A 23049-nucleotide genomic window follows, 5' to 3' on the forward strand; every position below is an offset into this window, starting at 1 on the left:
TAATTAACGGGGATTTTAGTTTTTTAAAAAAATTCTCTGGTTTTCCTATGATCTGAGACAAGCACTTGACATTTCCCAGGGCAAAGAAAAGAGTATTTTCCTCTTAGGAATAATCTTTTCCCTCCTTCACAAAAATCCATCTACATTTGGCCCAGTTAAAAGCTTCTGGAAAGCTGTATTCTGCACATGCTCAGTTGGTTTGGTGAGGCATAACCTCTAAAACCCACCCTCCCTGGGCACACACCTCTAACAACATGGTGCACACATTTCTGCTCTGAAAATAACCTGAGTACATGGGCACCAGACAAGATCCTCTTCAGCGAGTGCTACCTGCTGCTTCAGCCAGGAGGGTAACCTCTCTCTGCTCTGGATCAGGATTCACCCACTGTTGCAGGGCCACCAGTGTATGAAAGTGACAGATGAACACAGAGATTCCAGCCCTCATTGAGCTTTTCATATTTTATCAAATTGCTTATGAGGAGGAAATTCACTCTGAGATCTATATTGGAAGATTGCTGGCAAGGCAATACAGACAAGAACTACCGACTCAAGAAATAAAAGAATTACTGAGCCTCTGCATTATGGAACAGTATGTCATTGTACAATTTTATGCTATTTTCTCAAAGTTGTCCTTCACAGCACAGATGGATCCTCAACTGTGCAGCGTGTTGTCATCTACTCAGCACCGTTATCATTAGTTACCATGTAGTCAGTACTTTATTCTTGCCTTGCTTCATGGCCCCAAACCTCTCTCCTAAACCCTTTCTAAATCCTGCTCTGAAGATAAGATGATTAATATTGTCGTAGTCATGATGCTCATAAGTGCTTTACAAATGTCAATTAAATAATTTTCACCACACCTGTGACTTCTGGCATTTCATTATCACTACTTTAGTGTGGGTGACCAGAGACACACAGAAGACAAAGGTTAGAAAGTACCACTCACTCAATCACAACATCTATTTCTCCATTTCCCAAGTGCTTGAGTTCCAAACTCCATGTCTGCTGATCTAATTTTCAGCACCGCATACTCAGCACTTGTATAAATCAGACTCAAGGCTCCAGTCAAATATGCAGATTGTCAATTAGTGTCTGTTTAGGAGGCAATTAATTAAATAACTTACCACAAATTATCCAAGTTTTTTTGTGGCAAAAACAGGTGTAAGTCTACAGTTTCATAGTTATAGCTATTCCTTTAATCATGAGCCTGTCTCCCATTCTTCCTCACTCCATATCCACCTTTTCACCTCCTTAAACAAAGCTGCAGACCAGGCATGGACACCCTTGTAGGTGTCCATGGCCTCAGTACCACGCTGCTGTTAGTCACCAGGTACTCATATTGTGTTTCTACCCAGCTGTGAGTGCAAGGACACATGACCTGCAGGGGTGTCTGATCACATATTTCATTATAAGATCTGCCCCATCCCCTCCCACACCTGCTGCTCCTGTACACCTGGAACCACAGAGGTCAGGGCTGGAAGGGAACTAAAGAGATCCTTTCCCAAGCTGCCTGAGCACACTTCATGTCCCACAGATGTTTGTCTAACCTGAAACAAAGAGGAATTCTCTACAGTGAACTAATTCTTGTGTTAAAATATCATTACTATTTCAACCCTTCTTCTCCAAATTTCTGCCAAAATTGTTTGTACTTCAGTTTAAATTCTGGCCTCCCATGCTGACTGGGTGAGGAAGAGCTCCCATGAAGAACATGGAAACTGGTCCTGTAATTAAAGATTACTCAAAGAAAAGATGCGTTCAAGGAAAGAAAGCAAGATTGCCTAGGTAACCCAAGATCCAGCAATTTCTATACTTTTGTGTATAGAAAAGTATATTTGTATAGTGTCTGTGTGTATATATATGCAATATATATATAACATATATATATGTTTGAATATAGTATATTTGAAATCAAAATAGTGTTTCTTAGTACACAGTAACACACAACAGAGAATAACATATGTTGTGGATATTTTTAAGATTTTAAGGAATTTTTGCTTTTTATCAATACTTCTACTTTGAAATATTTTAAAAGCTAATACAAAACCAGTTAAAAAAGATGAAGCATTAGCTTTGCTTAGCTTGAGCTTGGGAACTTAAAAGTAGACTTTATATAGCAAACTACCTTCTCTACTGATGTAGAGCAGCCTTATCTAGTGGAAAGTGCTCCTGGCCATTGCAAAGAGGGTTGAAACTCGATGATCTTTAAGGTCCCTTCTAATCCAAACTGTTCAGTGATTCTATATAAATCAATCTTACAGCAGCAGCAGACGGTTTATTTAAGCCAATTTTCATGATACAAATTACTGCAGACTACAAACTAAACACTATGTCTTTCTTTTGTGTGAAATGGCATAGTAGCAGTTGATGGGAAAGAAAAACTTCATTCCAAATACATGTCCTCCTCTTTAGGATTCCCTGTGAAGACTCCAATTGCAAGAGGTGATAAATGACATTTAGCACTGGCCCGCATCAGTAACTCTAGCTGTGCAGCAGCAGACTACTTTTTATCATTTTGACTACAGATGGAGGACATCCAGTTTTCTCTTCCATATTAACTGAGAATATAAAGCCCTGACCAAGAATGTGGCCTGTGGAAACCTTCCCACTTGCTGAGTAGGAATTAATTATCCAGTCCAGAGTATTGAAGGCATTCAGCAAAAAAGTCTGCCTTTTTATCTATTTCTGTTTCTTGGAAGTGTTTTAACACCTGCCACACCTGCCATGCATCAGGAATCATTCACAAAATACATAAATATAAAATACAAGAAAAACATCCACACATTTATGCAATGTGCCTTAGAGCACATTACAGATTTGTCAGACCTTTTTAAATATGGCATTGGGAATAGCTTGAATTAAGGGCTTGGATCTAAAATGTCTGCATGGGGCATCTGAGAATAAGCAGGGTGAAAACAGGTTGGTCACAGAAATTTTAAATACACTTAAAAATAAGCCCTCATTCTGTCTTTCTGTATTTCTATTAACACCAGGAAATTTAACTTGGGAGCACAGACACCCTGTGACATTTTGAAATTTAATCCCAAACAAGATTCCTGTCAAAAATTCAGCCCCATGAAATAATAGGATCCAATCAAATGCGAAAGGTGTGACCTAAAATATCAAAATAAAAATGTTACTATGAACTCTGTTGGAGACAACCCAGTAGGAAGTGGCCATCAGACCACAACTTGGTAAGAGTAGCAGACAACAAGTAAGCAAAGGCATTGGATTGGAGAAACTGAGCGAAGGTAGTGTAATGAGAGATTAAATGTGGTGAAGTGTGGAAAAACCCCAGGGACACTGCAACAAGGTTTCTGAAAGAGGGAATACAAATGAAAATTAAAAACATGATGAAACTTTTGATATACAGACACACCTTAATGGCATTTTTATCTCAACACTTCCAAGATGTTTGCCCTAAAGAAAGCTTAAAGCATATGTCTGAAAAGTAAGTGCAAACATTTGAAAACATGAAAGGAAAATGGTAACTCTCCTGTAGTATTGATCAGCTGGGCTGGGAATCCTGTGGGCAAATGAAGACATGCATCTTTTACATCCCTGGTCCTGAGTTAGTTTCCTTAGCAAAGAGAAGCTGATACTTCTGAGATTCTACTTATCCTAAGGCAGACATCTGAAACAGGTCACACAGATCACCCTGTGAAAATGTCAATATATCTCTGCTGGCCACACGGGGAGGTGTGACAGAGCAGGTCAGCCTAAGGCGTCCATAATGTACAGCTCTGAAGGGAGGTAAGTTGAACCACACCCAAAGCAGCCATTGTTTTCATGTGAAGGTTATTAAACCCTTGCTGACTTGTCAAGAAATGCAAACAAATTTTCATGGGCACTCACCCTGAGGGTTATTGACCGAGGTGGTTTCTGAGGAGGATCTTCGTGAAGCCTGTCTCCTAAAGATGCCAGAACACGCTTCCGGTGGCCAATCAAGCTAATTTTTAAGACCTGAAATAATATCAAAAATACATCATTAAAAGAGCACATGGCAAGCATTACCTGAACATCCATTCAGATTGAAGCCACTTTCTCTTTAAACCTTTTAACAAATTAGTCCTCTAGACAGGCTGAGCAGACAGGGAACTGTGCAAGGCAAACAATCAGCAGAGAAAATGAGAGGTGAGATCAGAGGAAAAACACTGTAAAATGAAGGAAGAAACTAGAGCATGTATAGGTGCAAAAAACTGGAAAAAAGCAGACTAAAACTTGAGTAAAGAGGAAACAAAAATGAAATGAGGAGAAGGCAGAAGAGCAGGAAGAAAAAAGGGAAGGGAATGAGAAGACTGGAGAAGGAAATGCAAAGGTGCATGCGAACAGTGAGTAATGAGGATTAAAGTGATTCATGGGATGGATGAAGAAAAGAGTGAGAAACAGCCAGTGCTTGCTTAGAGGAGGCAAGAAGGGAAAAAAGGAATTTTAGGATGAGTAAATGTTCCAACTTCTAAATCTATTAACCATGCCTTTAACAGTGTTGCTAGGAAAGGCTTAAAACTGCAAGATTTGGCAGAGGAGGAGGGAATAGTTTCTCTCAAAGTGACCTTGCAGCTGGGAATGCTAAAATTGTTGGTGTGGGAAAACTCCATTTATTATGCTGAATGTTGTTCATCCTCTGCTTGTTTTGAGAAGTGGAAGTCCCGTGGAGAGATCACACACTCTCACGGACATGGGGGAAGCCTTGTGTTATAGAGAGGCAGGAGCCTCTCTATATTCCCTCTATATCCCCTCCTGCCAGCTAGAATGGAGCCATGTCCCTGTCCCTCTGTCACCTGGTGTGGTTAGCAAGGTAATGAAATAAATTCATCCTTTGCATTTTGGCTGTGGTTTGAGGGTTGCCCTTGGTTACCTGTATGTGCAGATTCACACAAAGTAATCTCCAAATATCTCATACAGTTTGTTATTATGTAGAATCATCCTTGTGTAAGAAACACCGGGTGGACAAGCTTTTACCCTGGAGTTGTATTACTTTTTTTATCAGATGCAAAATCACTGTGGCACAGAAACAGGTCCATCAGTGGATACATTCACACACCTCATGCTTGTCCAAACTCCCAGAAAACTGCCAAAAAGTTGTCCCAAATTTACAGCAACTACTCCTCATTTGTATTTCTCTGTGTCCTTGCCTGATACAAAAGCACTGCTCTCAGGAAAAGAGGGAGAGCAGAAGCAGCCAGTTGGAAATTTTAAGTATTAGTGGCAAAAAAAGCATATTTCAATGGTATTCTTTAATGGCTACAATGGCTGTAGTGTAGAGTGTATAGCAGCACTAATTGTAGCAGCAAAGCCTCTGCTCTGCAAACAGCAGTGTCCTTACATAACTCCTCCAGACTGTACGTGTGGTTTCATACTCCAGAGCTGCCTCCATTCCCTCTCAGAAAACAGTACTTCCCCCTATATTTAGGACCACCGTGTGTCAACACCCTTCAGCTGAGAGGAAGTTCTCACTCAACCTAGAAAAAGTAATAGTCCCCAAAAAACCTGGAAATGCTGCATCTTAAATGAACAACTACCTCAGCTTAAGCGGTAGCACTCAGAGCTGCAATTCATGAGAACAAACAAAACCCAAACCCCAGCAACTCCCCTGCTACATCTCTTAGATGCAGGATCTCAAAATATGGTACAGCAACATGCTGTCATTATTCCAGTGTCCATGCCTACCCATCCATTGTCCTGCCCATCCACGTGCACACGAATCCATCCACGTTTCCTCTGTTAGATGTCTCTGTGCCATCTGATACTGCTGAACATCAATAACCCCTTTGCTGCCCACATCTCCAGAGTGATGGGCTATGACATGGAGCAGATGGAGCCTTCCCCTGAGAGGCAGCTCACAGGGCTGCTGCAGACCCTGCAGCTCAGCAGCGGGCACACGCTGCGCTCCCACAAACCACCCTGCTATGTGCTGTCCTTTCAGCCTAAATCTAGAGAAGCACGAGCAAAGCTGAGATAATGCAGCACACAGAGAAATGCCTGAGGCATGCAGGAGACTTAGTTATGTATTCAGTTTACACTGAGTGTTAAACAGAAGGGTGCACAGTTTATCTCTGTATTTAACTATGTGAAACACGTGAATGAACCACAGCTGCTTTAGACATTACTCAGGTAATGCACTTCAGTGAACTTGCTTTTTTCATAATGCTTCCCCATCAACAAGATCATTTATCCAGAGATTTTTAAGCCAAGCTAAAGTTCTTTGGGTTGTTTCAAGGTCCTCAGCACTCTGACTGCCTTATTAGCTATATCAAACCACACAAAGCAATTTTCTTTGACTTCACAGAGCTGTTGAACAACAGGAGAGAACAAGGCATGTGTCTTGAGGGATACACACATAAGAGATTAGCAGACAGGTTTCAATGACTAAATTATTTCAAAAACTGTTCTCAATTTGAAGGTAATACAGCTCTTTAAACAGCACAGGCACTGCTAAGCTTACTCCACATTTTGTTTTTCTATTATAATGGTGGTCACCCCAAATGTGAATGGCAGGGAGTTAACGATGCAACCTACAGAAACATATGGTCCCCAAGCAACAGGCAGCTGCATCCCAGCCTCATCTGGAGCACATAGCCCATTAACTGAAGACAGCTGTATTCTTCTGGAAATTACTCCCTAGCAATTTTCTTACTTGGAAAACCTGTTTCCCAATGTAAAATACTGTTTTCTGAAACACTGCTACATATGAGTTATGAGGGTTTAACAAACATCCTGAAACTCTGGAAACTTGTCCTGCGATGGATTATCCTTGACAGTATTTATCAAAAATGTCAAATATCACAAATATAGGTCAACAGTGTAGAATGGTACAGCTGCCTGAAGCAGTACCATAGAAATACTTTACAGTTGAAAGTCTTGCACTAAAACAGCCCACAAGGTAGCCTTCCTGGTATATAATTTCTATAAATCAGGTTACAGTGAACACTGAACTAACACTGAAAACAGTCAATACAGTGCACCTAAGTGTCATGCAGTGAGGCATTTTGTCAAATGGATTGTAGCCCCCTTACTACACAACAATGAAATGAGTGTGGCTGCAGGAATCAGCAACGACATGTCGTCAAACTCTTCAGAGTAGCTCAAGGCTGTCCACAGTATGTTATTTCATCACTGGGACAAAAAGAAAAGAAAAAAGAAGCATGTACATGATATGCTTCTTTCCACACTGATGGCAGGATACCCGAGACAAGAATGATATTACTCCATTTCACGTATTTGAAGCTGCAGTACAATTAAAAGAGAATGGGGCAAGTCATTCATCCAAAGCACTGACATGCACAAAAATTTAATCTTATTTTTACTTTTGTACTCTGCAATGATTAGCATACAAAATGAAATTCCACTAGGAAATGTAAGAAATTCACAAATATAGCCAATGTAACACTTCGCATTTAGATCTCTGGTTTAGTTGACAGATGTTTCAAAAGATACATGTAGCCCAATAACTCCCTGATGACTGTGTATGTGCAAATGCTGGAATTAATGAGTTATTCCACCTAAAAATGAGCTTTATTTCTGCAACATTCTTCTGCCTGATCTTTTCTCTAATTGAATAATGATATTTAATACTGCATGATTCTACATTTTTTTCCAGAATATTACAAATAATACTGAAATTCAAGACATTAATTCTCCTTCTTTTGGAATAATCTGAAAAATTTTTGTATGGACTAAAATTAGGATCATAATAGCACAAGAGGTCTGGACTAAATAGCAACTGGACACTAGGAACCACCTACAAAATATAAAATTAAAGAGCGATCAGAACAATGCTAGTGATTCTCCAGTAGCAGGATCAGACACCAGAATTCAAGAAAAAAATGGTAAATGCAAGCCAAAAAAATGGGATCTTCCTATTTCCTATTTTCCTATCAAGAAAACAGCTCAAAATACTTGCTAAAATCAATACTATTAACCATTTTACTGCTGGTCATATTGGAATAAACTCCAAGCTATCTGGAATTACAGATGAAGGGATACATTTGATTATTACCCTTCTCCTGCCGCAATGCTGCCTCACAGGGCTAATCCTAAAACATGGCAGGGCCCAGAATAGCCAGAAAGTGACCCCAGATCAACTGTGCAGCTCACCTGACCAAGGGGATTGAAAATTACAAAAGGATTAAACATACTTGTATAAATTTTCAGCATCAATTTTACACATCCTAACCACAGAACTGCTGTCAATGTTAACAGCTAAAACAAATATACAAACAAAACCCACCAAACAAAAAAAAAAGGTAAAAGCCCTCTATATTCTGCATTCTGACCAAGATTACTTGGTGTAATTGGTATATTTTGAAAATTAAATAGGCCCAAGTAATCTATGATACTTAAACTCAAAGAGGGCAGGTTTAGCTTAGAATTAAAAAGAAATTCTTTACCGTGAGGCTAGTGAGGCACTGGAGCAGGCTGCCCAGAGGAGTTGTGGATGCCCCATCCCTAGAAGGGCTCAAGGCCAGGCTGGATGGGGCTCTGAGCAACCTGATCCAGGGGCAGGTGGCATGTCCATGGCAAGGGGCATGGAACTGGGTGCTCTTCAAGGCCCCCTCCAACCCAAACCACCCTGTGATTCTGTGAATGCCCAGTGGCTTTAGCAGCACCAGACAAAGCCAAATCCAGTCAAATCATATCAGACTTCTACTGCATTTTTCACACGGGAATACTTTAAGCTCTTTCTCAGCACATGGCAACAGAGAAGCACCAAGGCATCCTGCTGGCCAGAGGCTTGCTGCAGCTTCTCTGGTGTCCACATCTGCAGGGGAGGCAAGTGTTTATTATGCCTAGGAAGACACCTGTAAGAGACGTGTTATTTCATATCACAATGATTTCACATCATAAGGATATGAAATATGTGTCACAATCCTGTGGAATTAATTACCCAATTGGAAACTGATGTCAGTTGTCTTGATGACAGCATTTCACAAAGGCCAATGGCTGTCTTCTAAATCCCATTTCTAGATGTTATCATGAGGAACTGATGTTTCTTTGGTCCCCTATCACTCAAATAAATAACTGAGATGCAGATTTCCATTTAAGGCCATTGAGAAGGCAAAGGCCAAGAGTCTCCTCCAAGTAAACTTGCCATTGCCACCCCAGGTCGGGCTGAGAGAATTCATTATTTTTTGTAGGGGTGCTCAGGAAAGATTTCGTCCTGACTTGGCCAATCGAGCCATTTTTATCATTAAAGTGTTTTCCAAATTTGCTAACAGAAAATACCAGGTGCCAGTATTTTGGCTCCACTAAAGATAAAAATAGTAACAGTAATTTTGAGCTTGTAATCAATAAGCATTAATATTTAAGTGAAAAAAATCTATTTAATATTTCCTTTTAAAAACCTAGGAAAATGCAGTGAAATAAGACTTGGCTGAAACTGATACCTGGCCATTTTGACTCCTGAGGATGTGTCTCAGGTTGCATGCTGGACTGTTTCTTAAAAACAATTTTTTAATTAAAAGGTTAAATACACAGCTTCTTAAGAAATAAGTCACAGTTCAATCATTTTACAAGCCTCAGATGTAATGATAAACATTACATTTGTGCATTTTTGTCACATTAGTCTCAAACCCCCATATATCAGAAATCCTAAAGATCTGTTGTACATACAAACACCAAGATTGTTACAATAATGATTACCTATTCTAAGAGGCAGGGCTGAAAATATTATTTATGTGAAAAATGGCAAGCACTAAGCAGGTCTGTACATAAAGGAAAGCATTCCGTTTTCACAGGAAGTAAGTAGAAAAACTATTAGAGAGTTTGAAAGGTGGACCACATTCCCAAATGTGTGCTAGAAGACAGACTGTTCCCTCCACTGAGGACTTTCATTTTCACCTGTGTGTCGAGCTAATGATAGATCCAGTTACTGGTTCAGATCTGATCTGAAGAATGTGTGGTCACGGAGACCACAAGCACTTACTCCTTGAGGTCTTCAGAGTTAATCGTGTAGCACTACAGGAGAGCAATTGCAGTACCAATGTGTTATCCCACAACATTTTGCAGGATTACTTACACAGAAGATAAATTGTAATTAAAGTTACTGGTAGTATAACACACTTCATAATGAGCTAATAATTTATTTATCTATTTTTAATAGGCAATTATCAGCAAAGCACATTAATCTGTACACAAGCATGAAATACAGCTCATGTAATGAGAAATAAGAGATGAAATAAAATCTCTATAGAAAATTTTAATAGCTCTAAAATGGATCCTTTTTTTCTGATTTTGATCTATTTTCATTGCAGACTTACTTAATTCCAAGCAAAAAGAAAAAAAAAACAAACATTCAAGCCTATTTAGAGAATGAGACACTTTTTTACTAAGTAAATGGCTTTTTAAAAAACCTTCTAATAACACAGAATAATAAGAGTTTTTACCATATCAGAAGAAGCAAACAGCTATTCACTGTCTGGAGTAAAAATGCAGATTACTCTAGCTCACCATCATAACCAAGGCTGTCATGAAAAGGTAAGCTCTGCAATATATGAATATTATCAGTCAATTATAAAGATATTAATATATTAGGATTGGAAATGGTTTATTTCTATATAATGCAATTATTTAATCTGATAAAAATTGCAGCAAAAATAGTGAAGAACCTAAGATGGTGTAGTATCTTCTACTACTAATGAAAGTACCTCTATGTTTTTTTGATTTCTCTTTTAAATCAGCATCATTTAGATAAAAAATGATTGCAGAAAGACTGTTATCAACATACAGATGGAAAACCCAAACACTGGAGAGAAGAACCTGGACTGAGGATTAGAACTAACATTGTTAAGAAATTTTATTCAGAACAGACCTATCTTCTCAGTATATTTGCCAGTTACCAGATGTATGCATGAAGACCTAATTACTATTGCATCATAATCATTTCAGTTTAGTGAAACTATTTTTCTGTATTGTAAAACATTCACATTAAAAGCATTGATTCCACTCCTGAATAGATATTCAAGCCAGACCAAAGTTCAAGCCAGATCTATGCACAGAGGCTGTGGCTTCATTCTGGCTCTGCTATAATAGAGCCACAAAACCATGGAAATAATTTAAGTTGGGAAAGGCCCTTAAGGCCACTGAGTCCAACCACAGAACTAAAACTGCCAGGTCCAACACTACACCATGTCCCTAAGTGCCACTCCTAGACATCTTCTAAATATGTTCAGGAATGGTGACTCCACCACTTCCCTGGGCAGCCTGTGCCAGTGCCTGACAATGGTTTTGGTGAAGAAATTTTTTCCCAATATCCAAACTGAACCTTCCCTGGTGCAGCTTGAGGTGATTTCCTTTTGTCCTGTCACTTGTAACTTGGGAGAAGAGGCCATCTCCCACCTGGTTACAGCCTTCTTTCTGGTGGTTGTAGAGACCAATAAGGTTCCCCCTGCGCCTCCTTTTCTCCAGACTAAGCATCCCCAGCTCCCTCAGCCACTCTTCATCAGACTTGTGCTCCAGACCCTTCCCCAGCTCTGTTGCCCTTCTCTGGACACAGTCCAGCATGCCATGGAGTGCTTAATACAGGACATAGAGCAATCCAAAATGTACTCATCCCTTACAGCAGTGTATATCCCAGAGTTAGGAACATGACAATGCATTACTGCTCTACTGGTAACATTAATATTTACCCACTTTATAACAGGAAAAGTTGTAAAAGAATCATCATAATAAAAATCTGAAAAGTGTTTGTAGGCTTTGATACAAGCACTGGTAATGTCAGTACCCTACTACTATGAACTGACAGCATGAAGCTGAGTCCACAACCCATCCCAATTCATTGCCAAAATACAGGTGCATTGTCCTATAAATCTCATGAAAACTGTGTGGAACTGCCTCCTTAGAAGAAAGATGTGCAGAAAGAAGTACCAGGGCTTGGTCCAACAGGAGGGGTTCTGAACTGCAGTGGGAGCACTTGCAGCAGAGCAAGCTCCCAGGGATCTCACTCCTGGGATCCAAAAATGGACCTGGGAGGTGGACAGGAAGCAGCTCTGTGTGTGGCCAGCTCCTCATCTACTATGTTCCTTGATCACAGAAATGCTAGCATTGGCACAAGTAAATGGGCTGGAAAGTATAGCCAGAGATGAAGGAAAGAAGAAGGGGTGGAAATCTCATTTTCAGCAGCTGCTTGTGCTTACAGCAGCACAAGCCAAACACAAGATGAACCCACTACAGGGAAACTGAAGCTTCTTTCACCATGGACCACCCAAAAGAGGAGGGCAGCAAGGATTAAAAAGACTGCAAAGAGACAGAAAGCAAATGCTTTAACAGAAACCATGGTCTATACGCCCATGCTTTTGAGCCCTCAGCAGCTCTTGTCTTAAGTTATCAGTGTCTTAACAGTTATCACCCTACTGCAGAGTGGCTGCTTACCCTCAGCCATACCTCTGTGGCTGACAGTGTGAGGCACACTGAAGGAAGAACACATTATGTGACATGCTGGTAATAGGCAGCCTAAACTTTGGTTTTGGGCACCACGTGTTTTGCCATCCAGGAATGCTACTACTATCAAGATCTTAATTTCATTAATCTACAGGGAATATGCACCAACAGACATGACATGGTGTAAAGAGGATCCTCATCTATCGCTCTACCTGCACTGCAGGAACAGCCATCTGACCAATTTCATCACTTCTCTTCCAGCAAGGACACTCCCTAGAAGAAAAAACTTCAAATAACTGATAAACTCAGTAGAGGTTGTGACATACAACCTTAGCATAAAAATAATTAATAAAAAATTGTCTCCTTCTAATTATTTTTCCAGACATCTTTTACTATCTTGGATTGTAATCTTTGCTCACTAAACAATTATTGAATGAAATGCCAGCCCCTCTCCCCAAGTTTCATGCTCCCATCCACCTTCAACAAGCTCATCCTTTAACACCATATAGAAGAAGCTACTGCATACATAAAAGCTATCAATTCATCTCAGCTCCAGCTAAAGTAGTCTACTGATTTCTTTCAGGTAGCCTGATTGATCAGCTGACTTGAAATGAATTAAGAGCAATTTTGACTAATCTACATTGAGTTTGGATTGTGACGCTGCTTGCCAGATGCTTAACCCCAAATCTTGTACAGTTTCCAAATACCTGATATGGCTTAAAAAAAGCTATTAGTTCTCCCTTATATCCTGGCTTTGTTCATATCCTCAATGCTGTCACGATGCTATCAATGATAGTCCTTATCTTAAAAAAGGCAATGGCCACCATGGCAGAGCAGAATCACACATCACAGGCAGAGCCAGCATCATCCTGTACTTTGACTCTTAATCTGTGAGGAGGAAGCACTGTGGGTGGGAAAGAACAGGCTCTATAAGCACAGCAGGATGGCTGGATTAACTCTGCCAGGGGCAGCAAGGGGACAGCAAAAGCATTTCTCAAAATATCTTTTTCTTTCATGCTTTGAGGTAAGAGCAGGAAGGAATACCATCAAAAAGTGGCGTTACAAAAGGATACAAATAAAGTGGCAAAAATATTCATTCGTCAATAGCTCAAGTAAATTCTTCGCACGTGGCTCTGAGCAACACAACGAATTCCAGCAGAAAAGATTATTGTCTGCATGATTTGAGAGAGATCGAAACCACAAGGCAGTTCAGATCTTACACATCTTATGCAGATTCCTTCTTTAAACATTCAACATTAGTCTGGCTTAAGAAAGAAACATTTTTGTACATTACCAAATTAGAACAAAGCAAGCTGTACTGAAGAGCTCTCCAAACAAGAGGCTGATTTTGTACTATGGTTCAAAAAAACATAAACCAAACTTCTTATTAACAGTGAAAACTAGCAAAGTTTTGGTCATCTCAAACTTCTTGTCCTTAAAGTTATTTTATAAATGAAAAAGAATATGGATGTATGCTTCTGAATCCACAGTTTGGGCAGATACATTATTAATGAAGCATTCTGACAAAGCCCACCAATGAATGGGTTGTCATGGGATTTCTTGCTACAAATTCTATTTGAATTTTCTCAGTGAGAAGGGCTGTACAGGACTGACTACTCATACAGGGTAGAGCAGCATGTCTTCTGCACCTCTACTCTTTCTCCTTTTTCTCTTCAGCGTTATCAAAAGCCCCCGAAAAAGCAAGGTTCTCTCCAAACGGATGACAAATATCACCTCCATGGCTCTTGCTTTGATTTTCTTCTTTTTTACCCTACCTCCATCCAAACCATAGAATAAACTCAAAAAAAGGAAAGACAGTTACAAGGATTTCTCCATCAATAGCAGTAACTTTTCCCATCAGTAGCAGTAACACCAGCAGGTCCTTTCTTGCAGAGTGTTACATGAGGGGATATTTGGACCTCCATGAAACCAAAAAGACTTAACAAACCTGTGGGTTCAGCTAACTGCAGGAGAGTTGTCCCAAGCTGCAAGAAGTCAGATGCCCAGAATCACATCTATAATGATTTCCAAACCACACTGAATGTTGTTGAGAATCTCTCCAGTCTCTAGTCATGTCTTTTTACAATTCTAAATTTTGTAATTCAGCAAATATCTTGGCAGTACTAGCTTGAACTTAGCATTGTTAGCTTGACAGTTGGGCTCAATCATCTTAGAGGTCTTTTCCTACCTAAATGATCCTCTTATTATAAATATCCTTAACGCAACAACTAAACCCTCTGATCCTTGAATTATGGTTTTTGTTAATATTTAACCTAAATGGTCACTTCTGTATCTCTTGTTCTGTCCTCACTGATTTTTAAAATAATTAATCATTATGAGCAGTTTTACTTTCTTCTGCAAGTCATTTATTGTAACATACATACAATGATGCAAAATTCTCCTACCAAGAATAGAAATTTGTTTTCTTTTCCTAGTTTGTTTTAAGTGAGCATAAAGAATACAATGTATAAACATATTATCCCAGGTGAAATATGAAGGGAACTGCGCTAGGGGACAGAAATCTACAAGTTTTTAAACACACTCCTCTTGCTACTATGCACAACATTCCTTTTTTTGTGTTCTGTTGTTGACGGATGTTCAGTCAAATACACAGTAGCTCTTGTCCTCCCGCCCAAATTATTCCCCCATAGCGCTGTTCAGTGATATACTCAGAGCTCATTATATTCTCATGTGATCTGTACTTTCAAAATAAATCACTTTCACATTTCTTCAATTAAATCTTATATAACTGATTCAGCCCATTTATGCATTATGAAGATCATACTCTATTTTAATCCTATTTTACAAATGCTACTACAGTGTAAAATAATCACCTTTCAGATCAGAAAAAATGCCACGAAAATCCACATTTGTTTGGGATTACAGCAAAAGAAGAGATTAGTTTACATGTATGTTTATATCTCTTAATTTACAGTATTAGATGTAATAGCCAGAGGCATTATTGTGAAGCCAAGTAAGTTCCTATATGATCCTGTCACAAACGTGCACTACTGTACAGATCACATGAACTCACTACAACAAGAAATCCTGTCATGAGCATTTTACACCAAATCACCACATGAACTGTGATTAATGATGAATCAGAAGAGTAGATTTAAATAAATAACAAGCAAAGAGAAAAAAACTCTTATTATGGACAATTAGATGATAATGTAACCTACATATTTGCTATGTTCTAATATGCAGCCACCTAGGGTATGTTCACATGACTTACTTAAAATGTATTTCTGAGTTGTACTAGAGAATTAAATAACATTTTGGCTTTTCAAATTAGTCAGTAAGCCTAAATTTAGTCACTGTTAAATATAGTTTTAGAAAGACTACTATTCAAGCATACATCTCATTTATGTGGGTTTTTTAATTCTTCCTGTATTTGTGATCCAGATCTGGACCCAGAAGCTTTTTCTCATTTTAAGAATCCTGACATTTAAACTTACTTGTTCCTGCTGTAAGATCCTCTGAATCATAAAATATTTTCCATTCATATTTTGTGTCCATATTTTCCTTTCAAACAGATTTTTCACAGATACTCAACTGCATAAGTAAACCAAATTTCTGAACAGAATTGTAAGGAAATGACTGTGCTGAATTTAAAATATGCTTTTGAAATGTTATGTTATATTATATTTCTACATTAAAAACCACAGGCTTACTTAGCAGTGGGAAGTTTCTTCATTTGCAGGAAATTTCACCCTAAACACTAAAAGTCCAGTGATCTTTCATGAATGATCTCTCACTCTCCACAAGGAATTTACCAAGCGCTGATGTCCCACTGAGCCCCTGGAGCGGGGTGCCCTCCCTGCCCATGGGCCCACAGGACAGAACCAGCACAGCCTTGCTGCAGGCAGGTGTTTGCCATCAAAGTGTGGCATGGATGGACTGGGAAGAATGCTGCAGATTCTTCACACTTGAAGATCGAGAATGAGACATAAAATTAGCAAAGCATTCTCAAATCGTAGAACCACAGGATAAGCTGAGTTGGAAGGGACCCACTGGGGCCATGGGGTCCAACTCCTGGCCCTGCACAGGACACCCCAAGAGCACCACCCTGTGCTGAGAGCAGTGTGGAAACACTTACTGAGCTCTGCCAGGCTGGTGCTGTGACCATGTCCCCGGGGAGCTGTTCCAGAGCCCAGCCACCCTCTGGGTGAAAGGAAAACACTGCATGTACTGGCTCCTCAGGATTGCTCAGGATATGAAAAGGCGTATTTCAGTCTGGAAAACAGGGAGCAGAGCACAGTGCACTAACTAGCTCCCTGGAATTTCAAGACCGTTCCCAGACAACAGCAATCAGCTGGCAGAGCCTGCTGGGGACTGACACAGAAGCTCCTGTTCAAAACCAGAATGCTGGTAGGTTTAGGGATGGAGGAGTCTGAAGCACAGTGGAATGCTACAGTGCACAAAGTTTCCTACCACCAGACCAGTGAGCCCTTCCTACTTGGAGCTGCTTCACTGCCATCCTGCAGCTCCACTGCTGCAAACAGGGTCGTGCTGAATGCATTGCTGCATGCTTCGTATCTCTGGCTTCACCTCAGGCATCAAGGACTCTCTCATCTTCTCTCTAGAGAGAGCTAGGACTGTGCTACATTACAATCTACATTTGTCTTACAGACCAACAGGAAATAAGACTTTGTACAGGCCAGGGATTCCTGCACATCCATGCTTGGGGAAAGCAAACAGATGACAAAACACCATGTGCAAATCATAAATGAAAAGATGGTGAGAGACACCACGAGTTACAATTAAGTACTAACTGTACAAGGAATTATATCTGTTGAGAACCTAAAATGCAAATGTAAGTTTTGCTAATCTGCTCCTTAACTGCAGATACAACCAACGCAAGCTCCTGAAATAATAAAGCAAAATGAGAATTTGGAACCTACGAGAGATAAAATGAGTGCCGGAATTTTAAGAGGATGAATAACATGGGAGAAGAATAGGAAGACCAGAAAATGGGTCATTATAGTAATCAGATGAGAAATAGCTAATGGAAGGATTAACATTTTACAATAAAATTAAAAAGCAACTACTTGAAGGATATCAGTAGGTGACATCAGAAGGCATTTGTGATAACCAGAGTAGATTATTTTATCTGTTTCTTCTGGCTGTTTGGGTAACTTTCCTGTTTTCTTCTTTGCAAATTCAACTTCCTTCCCTCTCTGTCAACCTTCTCCCTCTCTCTCCACATCTTATTTTCAGCTCAAGAAACCCCAAATTCCTTTTCCTTTGCAGCTTTCCTCCAGGTCCCCTTCATTTCTTTACCACCCATCACTCATCACCAGCTCAGCAACTTGCAACCACATTCCTACCTCCTTCAGCCAACCACTGCAGAGGTGACAGGGAGAAATGACAGCAAAAGAACGAGCAAAAACTGCCAGCCAGTGAATAAGGCAAAAAGTCCATGGAAAAATGGAAAGGAAGCAGTTGGATTAATAATAAAATCAGATTTGATTTAATGGCATCTGCTCTCCTCCATAAGCAATGAAATAACAACTTAATGAACATTTTTAATGTATGTTTAACGTCTATTATATATGTTATTTACAGGGTAAGTGCTCAGGGTTGCAGAAAAAGACTGCCTCATTCTTCAGCAATCTCTGTCCTTATTTTGCAACTCTAGAATACTGTGGAAATGAAGAGAACAAACACCCACATACGTTTCTATTCTTTCATGGTCTGTGCAGCCTTGTACAAGTGGTGCTGCAAGGAGAACTGCAACCACCTCCCCTCATCAGCTGCAACCTAGGACTACTGAATTTACTACCACACATAGTAGGATAGCTTAGTTTTTTATTGAGATAAAACAGAGAGAGAACACAATGTTTTACCAATAGGAAGCATTTTGCAGAAGGGCTGGCTATTCAATAACGTTTTGAAGAAAGAACTGATTTTGTGAACATGGGCTCCTGCTATGAAATATTATTTGTATAATATTGCGTATCTAAGTTTTAGTTATTTAAAATCCCACGAAATCCCCTCACCAGGATACATTTTCTTACTGTCTAAACGAAAAATTATTACTGTGTCATGGTGCAGGAAATACTTAGAAAAGATAAAAGTTCACTCTTGTATGTTATCGTTGTATCATTTTGATAAAAAATTTCATAAGCCCCCAGGAACAGGCATGTATGTTAAAATCATCTAGGGTCATCTTTAATAATTTACAAGCTTCAGTGGTTCAGAATTTCATTTTTTTAACAAAATATGGCATGTGTTTGTATCAGCAAGTTTCATCCCCCATTATCCATCTCCCTCCTACACCTTTCTAGTACAAAAACCCCTTCTGCTTGCTGACAGAATACTAATTTGGCTTCATTTAAATGCTAAAGCAATATAGTCCAGCTACCTCATTTAAAATATATGTAAAGCTGTGAAACAACTGACAAGCACAATGAAGAATGTCTACCATAAGATTTGCAAGGAATTATTTTTCAATAGGTGCTAAAAAGCCAAAAGCTTATCCTAACCATCTTTTCCCCCTCCACATATATATCTCTTAAAATCAGGGAAGGGAAAAGGGCAGTATTTCCCTCACAGCTCACCATTTCATAAGACCTGATAAGATTAAAGGCCAGGTGATATATATATACAGAATACATGTGTATATATATATATATATATATATGTAGGTTTCTCTTTGTGCAAGGATAGTCATTTATTCTTTAAAGTTTAAGCACATTTTTATTCTGCCTGTGAGATAAGGAAATGTGCATTAACAAAGCCTGCATTGAAAATAAATCGAGGGCAGGAAGAATTTCCATATATGAAGAGTATAAAAACTCTAAATACAGAGTGCTCTATGGATAAGACCTGGGCTGGTATGCCTCAGAGATACCTACCAGCGACCTTCATTGACAAATGTCTCAGGCCACCCTCCTCATAAAAGCACAGTTTTAAGGCATAACATGGAAAGTATAGTGAATCTTGCACTGGCATGATTCATTGAGTTGATTCCAAACACTTGGTGCGCAAGTATGCGGGGTTTAAATAAACACACCCACTCTTCAGTAAAAATGCGTGATGTGTGTTACCATCTTTGTACATGCACAATGGCTAGAAAGCAGGAAAGAACTAATGTGCAAGAGACCCCTCATAGTACTGCAGCAGAGCCAGCCACAACAAGCCTGAGAAACAGAGACCCCAAAGCCTGGACTGGAGTCGCATCAATATCCTCCAGGTCAGAGAAAACAGGCAGGTAAACCTCGTCTTTCTGGGGTACACAACCAAGGAATTACTCATTCAGACGTTCTCACGGAGGCTCACACAACCTATTTTACAGTCAAAATCGAGGCAGCTTCCCCCACCCCAAACAAAAATGCAAACACAAGCTACAGTGCTAAAATGTTCCTCACAACAGCAGAGAATGTACATGGACAAGTGAGATAGCAAAACCTGATACAATTTACAACTGAGATTAAGATGAGATGAAAAAAAACTTTTCTCTCTAAAACCTGTAATTCTTGAAAGGTTAAAAACCCCCCAGAGATTCAGCAGAAGAGTCACTAGTAAAAATAATTTCTTTCAGAGAATAAATGTAACTTTTGTTGTGCAGGTTGCAAGAAGACAAGAGCCATTGTTGGACACACCTGTATTTCTAGATGGAATCATCTCATTTACAGTTCAGCACTTTAAAGAAACAAATATGTGGAAGACCTGATTGCAGTTCTAAACCTGTTTTGTGCAAAAGACGAATGCAAGACTGACATAAGAAGCTGACCCACATACTGAAAAATAGGATCTAAAATTAAATGGGAAAATGTACATCATTATTTTAACTTAGCTCAAAGTTGCACAGCTAAATCTCTGTGCAGCAAACTGAAAAGTTATCTATACTCTGCAGATTATTATGCACTCAGTGAACACACATTTAAGTAATTTTTGCTAGGTTAGTTACATTGAATTTTTCATGCATTTTAAAGCTGGACAAATGGTTAAGAAAATAATTCAAGAGGTCAGGTGTTTCATTAACTTAAATATTAACAACAAAAATCCTCCAAGCAGAATCAAAATGCCATTTTTGGTTGGGTTTTTTTTGCCCTTGCCTGTGGATCCATGTACTTTTTGCAGGGCAGGGGAACCCAGTGAGAAGTCTTCTCAGCTTGCTGGAAGTACCAGGGTGCTGGACATCTGGGGCTGTGCAACCTAAAAACCCTATAGAAACTGCTCACGTCTAGATCCGAGCTAACACTTTATCTTTTGTCTAGATTTACACTTATGTTCTTGGTCTGAGGCGCCCTGTTCCCAAAGGAATCTTTGCTTTGTAAGAATTTCTGAATGTACACTGAATACCAGCTTGACACTATTTAATAACAAAGCATACACGCACTAGAATTTTGAAAGCACTTAAAATATTTTCCACAAGCTTATAAATTACCTGCCTGCAATGATCTAATGCCAGTGAAAGGTTCTCTTTCAAACACCACATACTGGTAACAAGGATGAGAACCTGGTTTTCTTGATGTCAATGTCAAAATACCATTTACTGGAATGAAGCCAGTGTCTTGCTTGGACATGCTGTACTCCAATAAAATAGGGATTACACTGCATTGCAGAACTGAAAAGGATGGGTAAAGTCAAAACGAAATGGTAGAACGAAAGCTGACTGTGTAAAAATAGTATTTTCTTATTCAGCAGACCTACCCTACAAATATATTCAATCTCATAACTGCTTATACTCAGAGCTAGAAAAACATCCTAGGATTACTTTTTATTTCAATTTCAGAGATGGCCCAGTTATGGTGAGAGTAAGCAGATCCTGTATATTGTCTTTCACTCTTGTGATTTCATCACAATTCTCAACAAAGTCTATCTGCTTCCCAAAACCACAAACTTTTGAATCTCAGCTTTGTTAGGAAGACAAATGCACAAGTCCCATGACCACATGGACAGTTTTGAATTATGTAATTTTTTTTCCCCTACAATATTTAAAGCCCTGAGAGTAACTAGTGTTTCATCACATAGATAATCACTAATTAAAGGACAACTGAACTTTCACATTCTACACACAGGAACAGTCTGCCCGAGCTGGAGCAGCCCTACTGTAAATTGCCACCTTATTACTGTATAAGGGCAAGAGAGAAGTCTTACAGAGACCAAATTGGACTTTCAGGCAACATGCATGTTATAATTAAGAGAAAGCTCTTATTTCCAAACTTGACAACTTTTTCCTTCGCAATACAAAATGAACAGGGCAATTTGTAACACTTCTCAGAAGCTTCAGCTTTTCACAACACTGGGTTGTCAACGATTCTAACTCACTGAAGTTCAAGGAATTCACAATCTCTGAGGGATGCAAAGAAAAGCTTGGACACAAGTGAAATCAAACTACAAAACCCAAAACTATATGCAAAGAGGAGAGAAAGTGTGTGACGTTATCTCTCCCTGACTGTATTCTGTAAATACAGTATTCTGTTGAGACTCAGGTGTAAAGGACACTGCTGTCAGGGCTAATCCCCTCCTGCCAACCCACTGCTTCAGTGTGTAAAACAGAGGCAGACCTGAGACAAGCTGGGCACAAGCTGCAGTTCTGATGTGCTTCTCCCCTCTCTACAGGAACTCCGCCCAGGCTGTCAGTGCTCAGAGCACAGACAGCTCATCCCAGTCACAACTTTAATGATATGCTAAGATAAGATGGAGATGTTAGCAACTTTTACTAATAGCTGCTCTTGATCCTATATTGTCAACTCAACGTTTCCAGTCTGCTTTGTGAACACCCACGTTTTTTTACAGCAGAAGCTCACAAGGATCTCGGGTCTCAAGAAGAATGACACCCTTGGTGAAATGAAGACAACTGGACACATCCCATTTGCTGAGATTTGTCCTTGCATCTCAGGCATCCAGGACTTCTGCCACTCCAGGGTAAAGTATAAGAGAAGACATGGGCCATCAGGATGAAATGAAAAAGGGCAGTAAACTGAACATCAAATGAGTTTAGAACTGGAGTGCAGGGTGCAAAGTACAAGCACTCAGACACAGCCTCCTGCTTCACTAGATAAATAAGAATAGGGTAGAGCAAGGTGATTTGAGAAGAAAAATATGACACAGTATGTTTTATTCCACAGCATGCTAAAAAATGATTAAAGAAATGTGAAGAAGAATAAAAGACTTGTTCTTTGAGCTTTACTTTCAAATACAGCTATATAACACAGAACTATTCTGATACATGGCTGTATGCATCACTTCTATGTCTATTATCCAGCCTCCTAGGAAAATGAAATCCAAACCTACAAATTTTATCTTATAACAGCAGCACAGGTTTTGTGCAGTGAGCGCTTATATATGGTAAAACACGTATTTAGCACAGTGAAAAACACAGTCCAGGCTCAGGGGTCTATTCCCACTGCATTTATACACTTCTAGTATTCTGGAAAGTTAGTAGAAGCATTAGGAGTAGAATAGACTACTGTGAAATGAGCTCACAAATTAAATTAAGAGAGGGACAGAGCTATGAATAACTGAATCCCCTGAGCCAGAAGAATGCCATGCTGGAGTGTCACAGAAGCATATACAATATGTGCTTCTGTGCACCCACTTTGCAGTGGACCCACGTAATTTATTAACCTGACAGCAATGCCATACATACCCACAGGCTTTTCCTAACCTCCCTCCTGCCCATCAGCATGCTTCCACAGAGAACTGCCAAGGAGACTGACA

The 23049-nt window shown here is 39.5% G+C and overlaps 1 protein-coding gene across 4 annotated transcripts in view; it reads right to left on the minus strand.

Moving 5' to 3' along the window:
- ANKS1B (ankyrin repeat and sterile alpha motif domain containing 1B) overlaps window positions 1-23049 on the minus strand; it is a 407322-nt gene that overhangs the window by 45286 nt on the left and 338987 nt on the right. For all 4 annotated transcript variants that reach the window (XM_059471865.1, XM_059471867.1, XM_059471866.1 and 1 more), the window contains one exon: window positions 3853-3960. In XM_059471865.1, the coding sequence (XP_059327848.1) occupies window positions 3853-3960 (108 nt within the window). The remainder of the gene's footprint in view (window positions 1-3852; window positions 3961-23049) is intronic.

This window comes from Ammospiza nelsoni, chromosome 5, assembly GCF_027579445.1.
Source record: "Ammospiza nelsoni isolate bAmmNel1 chromosome 5, bAmmNel1.pri, whole genome shotgun sequence".
Taxonomy (NCBI): Eukaryota; Metazoa; Chordata; class Aves; order Passeriformes; family Passerellidae; genus Ammospiza; species Ammospiza nelsoni.